The following is a 13124-nucleotide window of genomic DNA, read 5'->3' as shown; positions in this document are numbered from 1 at the left end:
AGGGAGCTCCACCAGGTTTGTGTGTAAATGCCAGATTACTAATCAGAGTGTTTACTACAAAAAAGTATGAAAACGGTTGTATATTAATTTTGTGGCTCTTTAGAATTCCAAAGACAGAGAGTTTAAATATGTGAAATTTACCACAAAGAGAAGATGTCAGGAATACAAACCCTGCTGCATTATGGCACATGCAAGATGTTCTGAGGTTTACTCATAAGAGGAAATGGAAGTCAGGATATCTGTCACCTTCATTTAGACCATTAAAAAATATAATTCATTCTATATTATGACTGATTTTTTTCTGTGACTCCTGGTTTAGGAAACTAAGGTTCATATTCTAACAAAACATGAAATTTATGCACCAAAATGCTCAACACTGCAACATGCATTTTTAATTTATATAGGAATAGGAGAGCAACTTGTTTGAACAAAAAATTACTTCTATTTATTTTTCTTCATTGAAATTTAAAGGGAAGTCAAAACATAAATTGTAAAAAATTTTCTGCGTGAAGTGAAAAGACAAACAACTACAGTGGAACCGTTGGGGAGGGATGGAAATTGTATTTGGTATAGTAGTTTTGAAGCATGTTGATTTGAGATTTTTGTGAATATTCTTTGATGTAATCTCATTTAAGAATGAAACACGGCAATAAGCTAAACAAAATCCTCGTTATTAAAGAAGAGACACATGACAAATTAGGAACTAACTGAACTGAACTGTTGGAAATATGCTTATTTGCTTTCTTACTGACAATTAAACGGACCTACTCCCACACTGACATCTGTATGGTAAATATGAAGCTTCAGCAAGCAGCCGTTTATCTTAGCTCATTATAACGATTGGAAATGGATAAACCACAGGCCTGGTTCTGTCCAAACAGGCAAAAAAAATCTGCCTAGCAACACCTCTAAAGCCCACTGCCTGGACTGTTACCATTTTGTCAATTGATGTTCCCTGAAATATATCTGAAGTCAGACTAATTTGCAGTGAATTCTGGGTAAATTCAGACCTTAACACATTGATGACTGCACCACGGCTTCAAATTTTGAAGCTCAGAAATGCCCTACAGAATAATTTACAAGTTTAATGAATATTTTGTCAAGGACAATGGTAGACAAAAAGATGGGAAAAAATGTGACAGCACTAAACACCTTTAAATCCACTGTTGAAATCAGCATCAACGTTGTTAAAATTAAGACTAAAAAAACACGGTGAGGATGCAAAGAAAATAAAGAGTCAAAAGCCAGGAGGTGAACAGCAGGAAAAGTTTAAAGACACTACAGAAGTGGTGCTAAAGTTATATACTGGACAGTTGCCCCTGTTTTGGAGGATAAAGCTGAGTTTGTGAGGTCAACAGCGATGCTTCGGCTGGCTCTCTTCCACCCGTGTGGCTCAGTTCTGGCACTGACAGCAGCCCACCGAGCCAACAGGGACGGACGAAGGCTAGTGACAGCCAAGAGGTGACCACAGGTAACATTAGGCAGTAGAAGAGGTTTTTTATGGCCACATTAACGCTGTCGAGGGGGAAAAAAGTATTGCTTTAAGGCAGTTGTTTAGATATGCTGATGTTACCACTAACTCAGGTAACAGCCATCATTGATTGTTACGATGGAAACACAGATCTGATTTCTAAATTAGATTGGGCTTGGAGGGATTGCAAAACAACAGGTGCAATTCTGCAGGTTTCTGTGTCATTTGGTGTCTCTTTGTAGTTTTGTGTCTCTTTCAAGTCCTTTTGGACATGTTTGTAGTTGTTTTGTGTCTCTTTGTGGTCACACTGGGTCTCTTTGCTGGTGTTTTGAGTCTGACTTTGGTTGCTTTTACCCATCTCTGGTAATTTTGTGTCTATATCTTGTTGTATTTTGTCTCTCTCTGGTCGTTTTGTGTCACATTTTGTCCCTTTAAGTTTCACTTTCGTTGTCTTATGTCTCTTTGTAGTCCTTTTGTATTTCATCCCGGTAGTTCTGCATCCTTGTGTGTTGATTTAGCATCTCTGTGTGATCTTATATTGATTGATTTGAGTCTCACTTTGGTCAGTTTGCATCTCTGTGTGGTTAAACCAGGACCCTTGATTCTTTTGTGTGTGTTGGACAAATTCAGTATAAGAGCAAAATTCAACTGGTAGATAATGATAAGTCACTCTATCTGTATCTTACTGAAAGTATCTGACTACCTGGGCGCTGATGATGAGGTGCTAAACAGTATCTAATGCACACTAATTATTACTTTCTCATTACTGACATATTGATTACAATCTACACGGCATGTGCAAATTATTTAATTAAATGTTTGCTGTGGACCTGATGGTAGAGCGAATACAAACACAGTAACCTCTCTGGACGTCCACCTGTATCAGTCAATGAAAAAAGAAAGCAAAATCCCTACAAAATCCATAACTGACAGCAAAATGTATCAGAATATAAGTTTTTATTAAAAACACAAACCAAAACTGACGACCTGTGTCAATGTACCGGCAAAAAACTGCACAGTCTGTGTATGAGACATCAAGCCGCCAGTGTCCAGTGTGTATGATGCAAAGGATGATATTAAATAAAAACCGCACCAGAGCAACATACATCAGAGGGAGAATACACCACAGCTGACGATGTTCGTGTGTCCCAAATCCGATGCCCTGACAAAACTGATAAGGGCTGAAGTTTGCAACTTTATGGCAGAACAAAATCTGCTGATGGCTGCATCTGGCCACATGGCTGAACTCTTATCATGCATACACTGATGTTGCTTTTTTTATAATCCATATGATGTCATGCAATCATCAATAAGCAATTTAAATGAGGGGAAAATCTGGATAATTTACAGATATCCCATATAAGTTGATGAGTATGGCTCGCATTAAGATTTATTAATGTATGCTGACATTGCATGACATATGAAGGTTGTGTAAAGTTCCCAGTATTAATGTTATTATTCGGCCTTCGCGAGTGAAACATCTCGAGTTGGCCTCATCCATCGGTCACACTGATGGGATTGTAATCAATGCACATCACCAAGCGCTGTGATTTTTTTTCTCTCATATCTCATGGCAATAATCAACTCGAGGGGTAAATCATCTGACAAATTGCGTACATTAGCAAAGACGCCAAATATTTCACTAACGCCGCCTCTGAATATATTGACCAAAAAGTCTCACTTATGGTAATTTCATGTCATTTTTCGAGGTAACCCGCAATGATTCGAGGTTTGGTGCCATTTGCTTTTGAAGCTTGATGCAAGTGCAGTGGGCGTATTCCTGTTGACGGTGACAAACTGCTCGTCAGGACTTGTGGTCGTTTGCATTACTCACAGCTTTCAATCTCCAGGGTGCAGTTCTGTTCGTCAAGCGGGTACCTCCTTAAGTCCATCATGCAAGCAGCAGTCGTGGTTATTCTAAGAGAAAAAGACAGAGCGGAAAGGCACACGACGTCAACAGCACAGACAATTAGTACTTTTTTTCTTACAAATGATGGAAAAGGTTCCGAGAGAGGTCACAGTTCAGCATGATGCAGACTATGATGAACCACCAGTATCCCCGCTATGTACTCAAGGAGCACTTTAAAAGCAATTATTTTGTGGTTGTTTATTATAAACATAAAAGCACTGCGGCAGTTCAATAATTCATGATGGGCTTTTAAGCTTATAATATGGTGAAGACATTTTGCCGATATCACCTCTATCTTAATGGCTTTGATTGTATGTAACTATGTAGGCCATTTTTCTTAACCTCTTAAACCTTTTAAGGGTCATCAGAGACCGGAGACTCTGCTTGTGTAGCAGAAGGAAGGGAGAGAAAACTGTTGTTCTCTTAGAATAAAAGGACTACTTTGCTTTTGAGTGGGAATGGGATTATTTTTCCTACGTTTCCACGAACTCTTAAATGTGATTTTTTTTTTGTGTTTCCGTGAGTAGTCAGGTGATGTTTTTTCTTTTTATGTGGATCGCTAGCTCCTCAGCCTCTGTAAGAGATTTTGTCGATGTGCGTTATTTATTGCTGGTTTCGAGATATGCATTTCTGCCAGGTAGCTTTAGGAAAGATGTATGCATTGCAGTTTATTAATGTCAATAAATCCAGTAGCCCAGGAAAACAGCTTTGGCTACAAATTACACATGTAGGGGTCTGTGGCATTGTGAGATATTTACTGGTGCAGCACATTTTAGTAATTACATTTCTCCTCTTTCTTCTACCAGCTGGTATGTGTTTGTCATACCAGTTTTCATTTGCTTACTGGCCTCCTGTGTAAATGAAATAGAAAAATTAATTTTCAGCTCATCTCTGTGTCAGAAGCCATCAGCACTTTCACAGAGGAAGTTTGATGTGCACAGTGTACATCTGTATGTTAGAGCATGATGGAAGTGATGTGAAATATTCACCCTTTAAAGGATGCAATATACCTTGGATACATTATTAATCACAGTAGCCACAAATGCTGCTACAGTCTGCTGTTTTACATCGATGCAGTAAGAAATTGAACACAAAAATCCAAAATACTTCGAATTAGTACTACAGTAGATAATAAGCTGTTTGTGCTGGAAATATATTGCTCAAACACAGTCTGTAAAATTGGTCACGCTAGCGTGAGCAGAGTTCTGTCGACAGGTAATTGGAAAACAAAATATGTTCTGCTAAAGCTGATTTGGCCAGATTAACACACAAGCATGTGGGGCCTCTGGGTCCATGATGGGAGAAGGCACCAGAAGGGTAAAGAAAATTATACATAAACAAAATGTGTGACAGGTATGTGTTTATTATTCACAATGACACAGAGCTGCATTCTGCTGCACAAGCATTCAGCTGCTCAAGCTGCATTCTGTTCTGCAACTCCCTGCTGTCTCACAGCGCTCCTCTGCTGAGAGGGTATAGCAGGGCCACTACTGTTACACACTGTGACAAGATAACATCATGCCTAATTACATTAATGGGAAAGGTCACTTGGCAATCATGATTTGAGGCCAAAAGTTGAAATAAAAGCAAAGTTACCATGAATAACATGGTTTGCAGTTGGTATGAATGTGAGGAAAGTCTTCCAACTTAAATTAACAGATGAATTTTTCTCGACCTTCTCAGTATGAACATCACCGTTTAGTTGGGTTTAGGTGTAGAAACAAACTTGTGAGGTCAAGAGAAAGGTCAGGCTTTGGGTTAAAACAGAAGCCCTTTCTTGCAACAATAACCGTGTGGTTAAGGTTATGGTAACCTCTGGTTATGGATTTAACCCCTAAAACATTATCTTTGTGTGTCAAACTTACATGTTTTGATGTTTTCCATGAAAATATTTCGTTCCTGCAGTAAAATGACTTAAATGTAACTCTACAACATAGCTTCCTCTAGAATGAGCGGATCTTCTAAGTCCCTGCCTCTGTCTCTGCTCACTCCTCCTCATTTGTTGCAGCTCAGACAACCAGCTTACCTACAGCTCTGCTCAAACGCTGTACAACTACCCTACGCCACAAAATGGCAAGTTGTAATACTGAAGTAATTCAGCCATATACATAAATACTGGAAAACAATTCTGAAGAACACTAGTGATACATAAAACCCCCGCACTGCCAGATGACATGATTGGTTTTTAAGGTTTGTTACAGGAAACCCCCAAAGTCTGAATCCGTGTTTTTGAGGCTGTCATCAGTTCACTGCAGTCCCAAAGTGGACATGCTGAGTCAGGGTGCTGACTGTCTGTCTCCACCATGTTGTCTTTGATCATACAAAAAAACCACCATGTGGACATGGGAGCAAAGTAATAAAAAAATGAATAAATACATTTTCATCGGAGTGTGTCTGTAAAAGAAATGTTGGTTTTCCTATTTTAAACGAATAATGTGCAGTCACAGTCCTTCATTGCAATAGGTCTACTGATAAACATGAGCTTAAGCAAATATAACACCACTTACTATTAGTTTGATATTGGAATTGAACCAGAATCCTCTGTGTTAAAGTCCAGCATTTTGCAGACTCATCCATTAACCCTGAGCACCTCGCTTTGTAACTTGGTTACCTCACTTCTGTCTTTCATCACATCACATTTATTGTGGCCACTTGAGCCCATTTTTGCAATAAAACACAACTATAGATTGCACTAACCTCCATGCCCAAGTGACCTATCGATTCAATTTTTATATGGGGGACAGTCTCAGGTGATAAGCAGTTAAAAACATAACTTCATAAAATATTGTGCAATAACATGCAATTCTGATGACTTTAAAAACTACAAAGAAATTTAAAAAATAAAGACATCTTTATATATTATACATTAAGAAGACAGAAAAAAATTCAGCTAAATCAAATCAATTCCCAGTTTATTGCTCATGATTGAGAAAACTATTTTATTGTCTAGTATATTAAACAGAGAGGAGTTAGAGAGCAAACACAATAAGCACCTGATTTAAATGTTAAATTCTCAAAGTATGTGGCGCCACTTTTTAAAACTGAGCTCCTCTCACTTTGAACTGCTAAGAAGAGACAAAGAAAAGACACAAAAAAGGGAAAATGTCTGATGTGCACTAACCTTAATTTTAAAAACTGTGGAAATGAATAGCATAAATGGGTAAATGTATGAGTCCTTCATTCAGGTTGACTGAGAAAATACACATTTAGGGTCTGGAAGTTTAGTAACAACTACTGAAATTAGATATGTAGCCACACATTATAACCACAGCAGTTTGTGAAGCTACAAAGAAACTTTATCGACCCAAAACAAAAAACAACGGTAAGTCAAGCACATAACCAAAAAAAACAAATAAACAAAAACAACAAGTAAACAAGGTGTGCTAAAGTTGCACCAAATGAAAAATGCAGCAAACTACCAACTAAAACATAGAGAAAACCTACAATGTGCTGCCTTAAACCCCAAGTGAAAGTAAGGTTCTGTGTCCTCTGTGATCATAAACAGGAAGACATATCTTGTCAAGACAGTCTTACTGCTCTTTAAAGACAATACCCCTGATACAGGAGCACAGTGAAGCAGTGGAATCCAGACAGCTGCAGCAGCTTCCAGTAATGGACAGAAATGAATTCTTTACCCCTTGGCAAAAAATGAAAAAGAGACACCCACTAGAAATAAAATTGACTTTATATGTGACAGTTAACAAGTCAGGAGAGAATCATCACTAAGTAGGCACGAGGTGGGACGGCTCACAGCGAGGGCCTGGAATTTGGAAATGTCAGCAGATGTAGGTCAGCAACTTATAGTCCCACCAGAGATGGTCAGCAGCCTCAGACCTGAGCAGGCAGCGCTCTCCGACACTCAGCAGTCTGTATACTTTATAGCTTTCAAGACGATATGCAATATGTCACTGCCATCTCATCAGACTGAACACTAAGAAGCAGGGGACATTTACATATACAGAGAAATCTGCGTGTGACGTAAAAGCTAAACTCAGTGTTCTGTTGCAAATTTAACTTCTTTAAACTCACTTCAATGCAAACACAATTCATGAACGAAACAAAAGGCTGAATAGCGTGCCTAGTGCCTGAAGTAGTAAAAAAAAAAGAAAAGAAGGTGAATTCCAACTCCTTTTTAGAGGCTAGTCTTGGCATTTCTGACCAAGCATCACGCCAACATAACACAACAACTAAAAGCAATCTGGAGGTGGATCCCAGAGGCCTGGCACTACAGACAGAGAGGCTTTTAGATATGTGAGCAGTAGTTTTTGACGCCTACACAGTCTGCTGCCGTATCTATCTCCGTGTGGTAGCTTGCTTACCAAAGAAGATCATTGTACTATCACAACGCTTGGCTTAATAAACAGAGGAACATGAGAGATCAGATTCACAGGAATGGGAAGAGAGAAAACACAATCTGGCGAGAGCTTAGCTCAACAAAGCCCTCAATGCTCTCAGGACCCAGAGCACTATCAAACTGGCTTGTCAGTTTGCTGACAATGATTCAGCCTCTCAACTCACTGGCAAGTTAGAAAAACCTGCTCCACACTTTCTACTGACTCCGACTTCTTTTATTGATGTTCAAAATGACTTTGTTTGCAACATCCAAACGCTCTCCTGCACTGCTCTTCACACTCGGCCTCCTCCCTCCTTTCTACAGAAAAATACAGCATAAGGTCAGATCAAACTACACAATGACTCAAACACATACAAAAAACGCACATTTTGGCAAGAGTTTAAAAAGCAGAAACATAAGGTGATGAATGGGCGCAGTTTTCCAGATTTTTACCCAAATTTTCAACCTACATATGCACCATCATTGATCCATATTTGGCCTCAAAGAAATGACTGATGGCAGGCATACAGTACAGACATGGACAATTTATAGTTTCAACTCAATGCCATTGGTGAAAAAACTCATATCCTACATTTAAGTAAAAGTACCAGTACAACAATGTAGGCCTAATGCTCAATTTAAAGTAGAAACCCTGCATCCTAAACCCAAAATAACCGTACAATAGTGATATTAGCAAAATGTATGAAGGTAGAAGCACTTCCTCTCAGTGATATTATTATTTTTTTATATTGATTGGACTGGCAATGCTTGGGTGTGCTGAAATCTAGAAGGTAGATCTTCCCTCTCTGCTCTAAGACCCTCCCACCAGACGAGCTTCAAATGTGTGAAGCGGAAAGACAACATGAATTTGTGGCTTAACACAGGATTCAACTCCTGCTCTCCGTAGAGAAATGTCTCTGTCTAACCCATTACGCCTCCACATCCTCCTCTCATCACTTTGCTTTTTCTCCTATATCACCGGAACAGGTTGACAGTTTTATGATTGGCTAAATTTTTCTGTCACGCGCTGCATTTTCTAAAGCCTGAGAATGGAGCAAGAAGTCTGCTTTCATCTCAGATTACTTCAATAACAACATAATGAACTGTTAGTGTCGAAGTATTGCCACATGAGGCAAACAGAACACTGCCTACTCCAGCTTTAATACTGATGCATCCTTTTTTACTGCTGTGGCTAGTTGAGATGGAGCTAGTTTAAAATACATTTACATAATTCGGTCGTTACAGTGGCGCTTTGAATGTTAGACCATTTTGAAAACATAAAACTTTGAGCCCATTTTTCTCAAAAACTAAGAAAGTGGGTTAGACCACTCTGCTCCCAAACCCTTCAGACAATCTCTGGGAATGGTGATGCAGTCAAAAACGTTGGTGCAATCTGACTCGTAATCAGACAGAATAAAGAGTGCAGGTACAGAGAATGCACCATTGAACACTCAACACCAGATCGACGGTTAGGAAAAGAGGGCGAGGCTGTGAAGCAGAGAGACTGTCAGCTTGTGCTTAAAATGACTACAAAAATAGAAGTGGTTGATCAACACAACTATGATTAAAATCACAGTGAAAAGTAGGAATCGAGGTAAATAAAGGCAAAGAAAAAGACAAACACAGATAGCAGCACATTTCACAGAGAGTGGATCGAGTGCAGCACAAGGTGCAGTAGTGTGTGTAATGCGATTGTCCACAGTTTGTATTCTACTGCGCTCAGGAACAGCACAGGGGACAGATTCAAACAGGCGGTCTTTACAAGAAAATGCATTTAAGGCGACAAAACCCTCAAGAAGTCAGACTTGAGAGCCAGAACATTCAAATGAACTCAACTGAGAATATCTGTTGTTGAAGTTGGGTCTTTTGTTCGCGAGAAAAAAAAATATGTCCACACAACCCTTGGGCAAAGTCAAACATTTCAACAAAGAGATTTAATTACATGCTTACAGGAGGCATGTAAAGGTCCTGGAATCACTTCTGCATGTAGATTATGCACTGCTTCTAATTACTGTACACTGCTGAAAAATGGTCTGGAGGACGGATCCAAGGGCTTGATGCCATCTGCTGTACACCATTACTGCAGTGGGGAATGATAACAGTAAACCCCAGTGTGTTTGAAGATGAGATGTTGGTGCTGGTGTCCCTAGCAACGGCCTTAGCTTTCTGTTTCATGCATGCATAAAACCAGCAGAGGTGCAAATGCAGGTGTAATACCATTTTCTCCTGGCACGAGTCCATTTTACGATGCTTGTGCCGCTTCTCTGGCTCCCAGAGGAAACCGCATGCGGAGTGCTGAGTGGAGCAGCTGGGAATGTTTATTCAGATCGGGTGGTGCAGTGTAATTTTGGTACCATTTTGGCATGAAATTCTCCTGTGTCTCCACCTGCTTTAATTGGAGGTGGCACAGAGTTTAAAAGCTTGTAAATATTTAAAAACTATCAAAGGTACATTTTTAATGAGATTAAAGCAGAGCTTGCACTTTTTGGTTTATTCTTATTAATATCATTATCCATAATAGGATGTATGAAGGCCCCCATTAAACAGCAGCAGGAGTCGGGTGTTAGAAGCGGATCTGACTTGCCTTTACAGAGATACTACAAACCAACAGGACATTTCACTGGGGGTCGACTGACAGTTTTTTTTCAGGGCCAATATCAATACAGATTATTAGCAATCAAGGAGACAGATATTTGGAACCAATACGCATTTGCATTAACAATGAAATCCTTAAAGCTGCTGTCCGGAGTTTGAATCGCAGCGTCTCCCAAAACACTGGTGGTCCCACCCTCCCTGCCTCTGATTTCGCCCCTTTATTTGTGCACGCGCGCAGTACATGAGAGAAGTGCCCGGAGTGCTGCAGCATCTTGCCTGTTTTGCTGTTTTCCCCTCTTCTACATTTAGTACATTTAGTAAATAATAAAGGAATTACGTTAGAATGCTGTATTGACTCTAACTTGTCCTAATACCAAAATAACATGAATCTGCTAGGACGAACGAGTAAAGTTTCAATATGTGATTACACTCGTGTATCCCTCTCGATGACGTTGTTTATCAAACTTAGTGCATTTACGCGTGTATATGTGTTACATTGTTTATTTATTTCTATCTAGAGTTCAGAATTGCATGACTCCTCTGACGAAGAGTATGTCCCAGACGCCCCAACATCTTCCTCCAGAGGTCGGGCATCTAAACGAAGCCGTCAGGCGGGCTATGGAGGCCGTGGTCGGGGAGCGACGCGAGCACCCCGAGCCAAAAAACGTCCTGCAGTCTCTTGGCCTGACAAGCCGTGGGATTGGTAACTTTTCTGGAAGCTGCTGATCCCTGATGCTCTCTCCTCCACAAGCAAAACAAATGTGCGCGCGGTTGCGTAGTGCGTAGCTCGCCCACCTCTGCATGGGCTTGCTTGCTGTGCGCGTAACCGTTGATTGACAGCATGACAAAGCTGAAGCTCGAACTTGATTGGTCGGCAGCAACCGACGCTTTTTGGAATAACATGGGGGTCTATGAGAGGAAGGCGGAGCTCAGGAATAAATTTTCATATCGCGTTATACTAACTTTATATTATAGTATCGAACTAGACTAACACATTTAAGCTTTGTTAAAAAATGATACATAAATTGAAAACAAACGGAAACTCCGGACAGCAGCTTTAAGTGTCAAAAATTTAGAAAAACACAAACTCCAACAGAAAATCCAACTCCACAAAATCTTTTAAATATTTTAAAAACTTTTCAGGATTTAACCTTCTATTTTGATTACCATCACCAATCAGGTAGTACTATGGGCGGGGTGATGTTTGATACCACAGTGTAGTGACGACAGAAAGAGAGCCACATCAGAGCCAAAGCAGCACATTTTTAAATGAACTTAATTTTCAGATATCAGGTACACAAGAGGAAAAAAAACTATACCAATAACCAGAAAAATGGTGAATGCCGAATCCCAAATGCAGTCAAACTAATAATCTGTCACGTCTTAGCTTCAATAACACATTCCTCGTAGCAATAATGTATTCATCGCTCTCTCTCACTATATATATATATATCTTATCCCAGACGTTGTGACCAGACACATCAGTAAAGATTGTCCTCGTCCGGTCACCAGCTAAAATTAGCTTGCCAAGCCTGTGCATAATTGCAGAAGACAAAACAAAGGCTATCTCACAGATATTTATTTGCCACTTCTACATCAGTCGGGCTGCATTTCTGTTGGAGCAATAATAGTCCTGTGAAGAGTCATGAAAGGAAAGAGAAAAACTTTTGCCATCACGTCTCCTTTTGTGTCAGCACCAATTCAGTAATTCAGAGTTCCTGAATACTGATTACCGCATTAATAATTCATTACTTCATATGATCTAAACCTTGTCACTGCCATTTTCTTTTATTCATGGAACAAAACATGTTCCCAGCTTCTTTGCCTCCATCAAATTACTTTATTTTAATGACTTGTGTTAAGAAAAGCAGCAATCCGCTCCGAGTACGAACAAACCTCAAGACGTTTTCTTACTTTTAGCTGTGCCCAGGGGATTTTAGACGGGTCCCTCTGTGCACATTTACTGTTGAATGAATTGTTTGGTTTGTCACAGTGATGTGGGAAATGGAGGTGCTGTGCATTTTAAACCTTTTTTTAGCCGTTCTGGGTCAATGAACCTTAGCTTTAATGCACCCTTCGCTCCTCCAAAAAGCTGTGATTGTTTGTTTGAGGTCGCACTTAGAACTTTGTGGACCATTAACTTTATAAATAAAACTTTAAAGTCTGTTTATTGTTACCAAAAATAAATCTGTCATAATTCATCCTACCGCAGTTATACTAGGAGGGTTGATCTTGTTTTTCTGGCTCCACATGTAAGTTAGCTAAATTTTCCCTCAGCTGTATTACTGCTGCTGACAAATGACAGACAGCATGTATGCAAGTAAAGGTATCATTAGTACTGTATGTGTCTATCTTTAGCAGTGAGGTGTACAAAAAGTGCTGCTTTTTATAAATAGTGGTGATTCCATCCACCCATTTATTATATATGCTAAACTTGTCTCGGGTTGCAGGGAGGTGAGGCCTATCCCAGCACGCATGAAACATTTTTACTGTATATACATAGTTTCTCAGAGGCTTCAGCTTCTTGCATTATTAAGACTTCGGAGAAGTACAATTTAAAAAGACAACTAAAATCCATCCAGTCTCTTTCCATACTGTATCAGCTTCTCTTCAGGGTGAGATGCAGCACGAATGGAGCAAAAGGCAGAGAAAAACCCCAGATCAGTTGTCGAGGAACAGCAGGCCACAAATAGTCACATTCACATTTTATAGCATTCCAGAGTCCAGTTCATCTGACCTGTTTGGTTTTTGGACTGCAAGAGTACACTGAGGCCACATATAATATGAGACAAGTCTGGTACAGTATAGTTACGTCT

General features: G+C 39.7%; 1 protein-coding gene and 1 long non-coding RNA gene across 3 annotated transcripts in view; both read right to left on the bottom strand.

Annotated features, from left to right (window-relative positions):
* The window catches only part of LOC127530620 (uncharacterized), a 234277-nt gene that overhangs the window by 164773 nt on the left and 56380 nt on the right, over positions 1 to 13124 (bottom strand). The gene's annotated exons all lie outside the window — the stretch shown is intronic.
* The window catches only part of gabrb4 (gamma-aminobutyric acid type A receptor subunit beta4), a 70398-nt gene that overhangs the window by 16629 nt on the left and 40645 nt on the right, over positions 1 to 13124 (bottom strand). For both annotated transcript variants that reach the window (XM_051937860.1, XM_051937859.1), the window contains exon 5: positions 3306 to 3388. In XM_051937860.1, the coding sequence (XP_051793820.1) occupies positions 3306 to 3388 (83 nt within the window). The remainder of the gene's footprint in view (positions 1 to 3305; positions 3389 to 13124) is intronic.

This window comes from Acanthochromis polyacanthus, chromosome 17 (assembly GCF_021347895.1).
Source record: "Acanthochromis polyacanthus isolate Apoly-LR-REF ecotype Palm Island chromosome 17, KAUST_Apoly_ChrSc, whole genome shotgun sequence".
NCBI lineage: Eukaryota > Metazoa > Chordata > Actinopteri > Pomacentridae > Acanthochromis > Acanthochromis polyacanthus.
The sequence above is the reverse complement of the archived record's forward strand: the minus strand, read 5'-3'. Positions and strand labels throughout refer to the sequence as shown.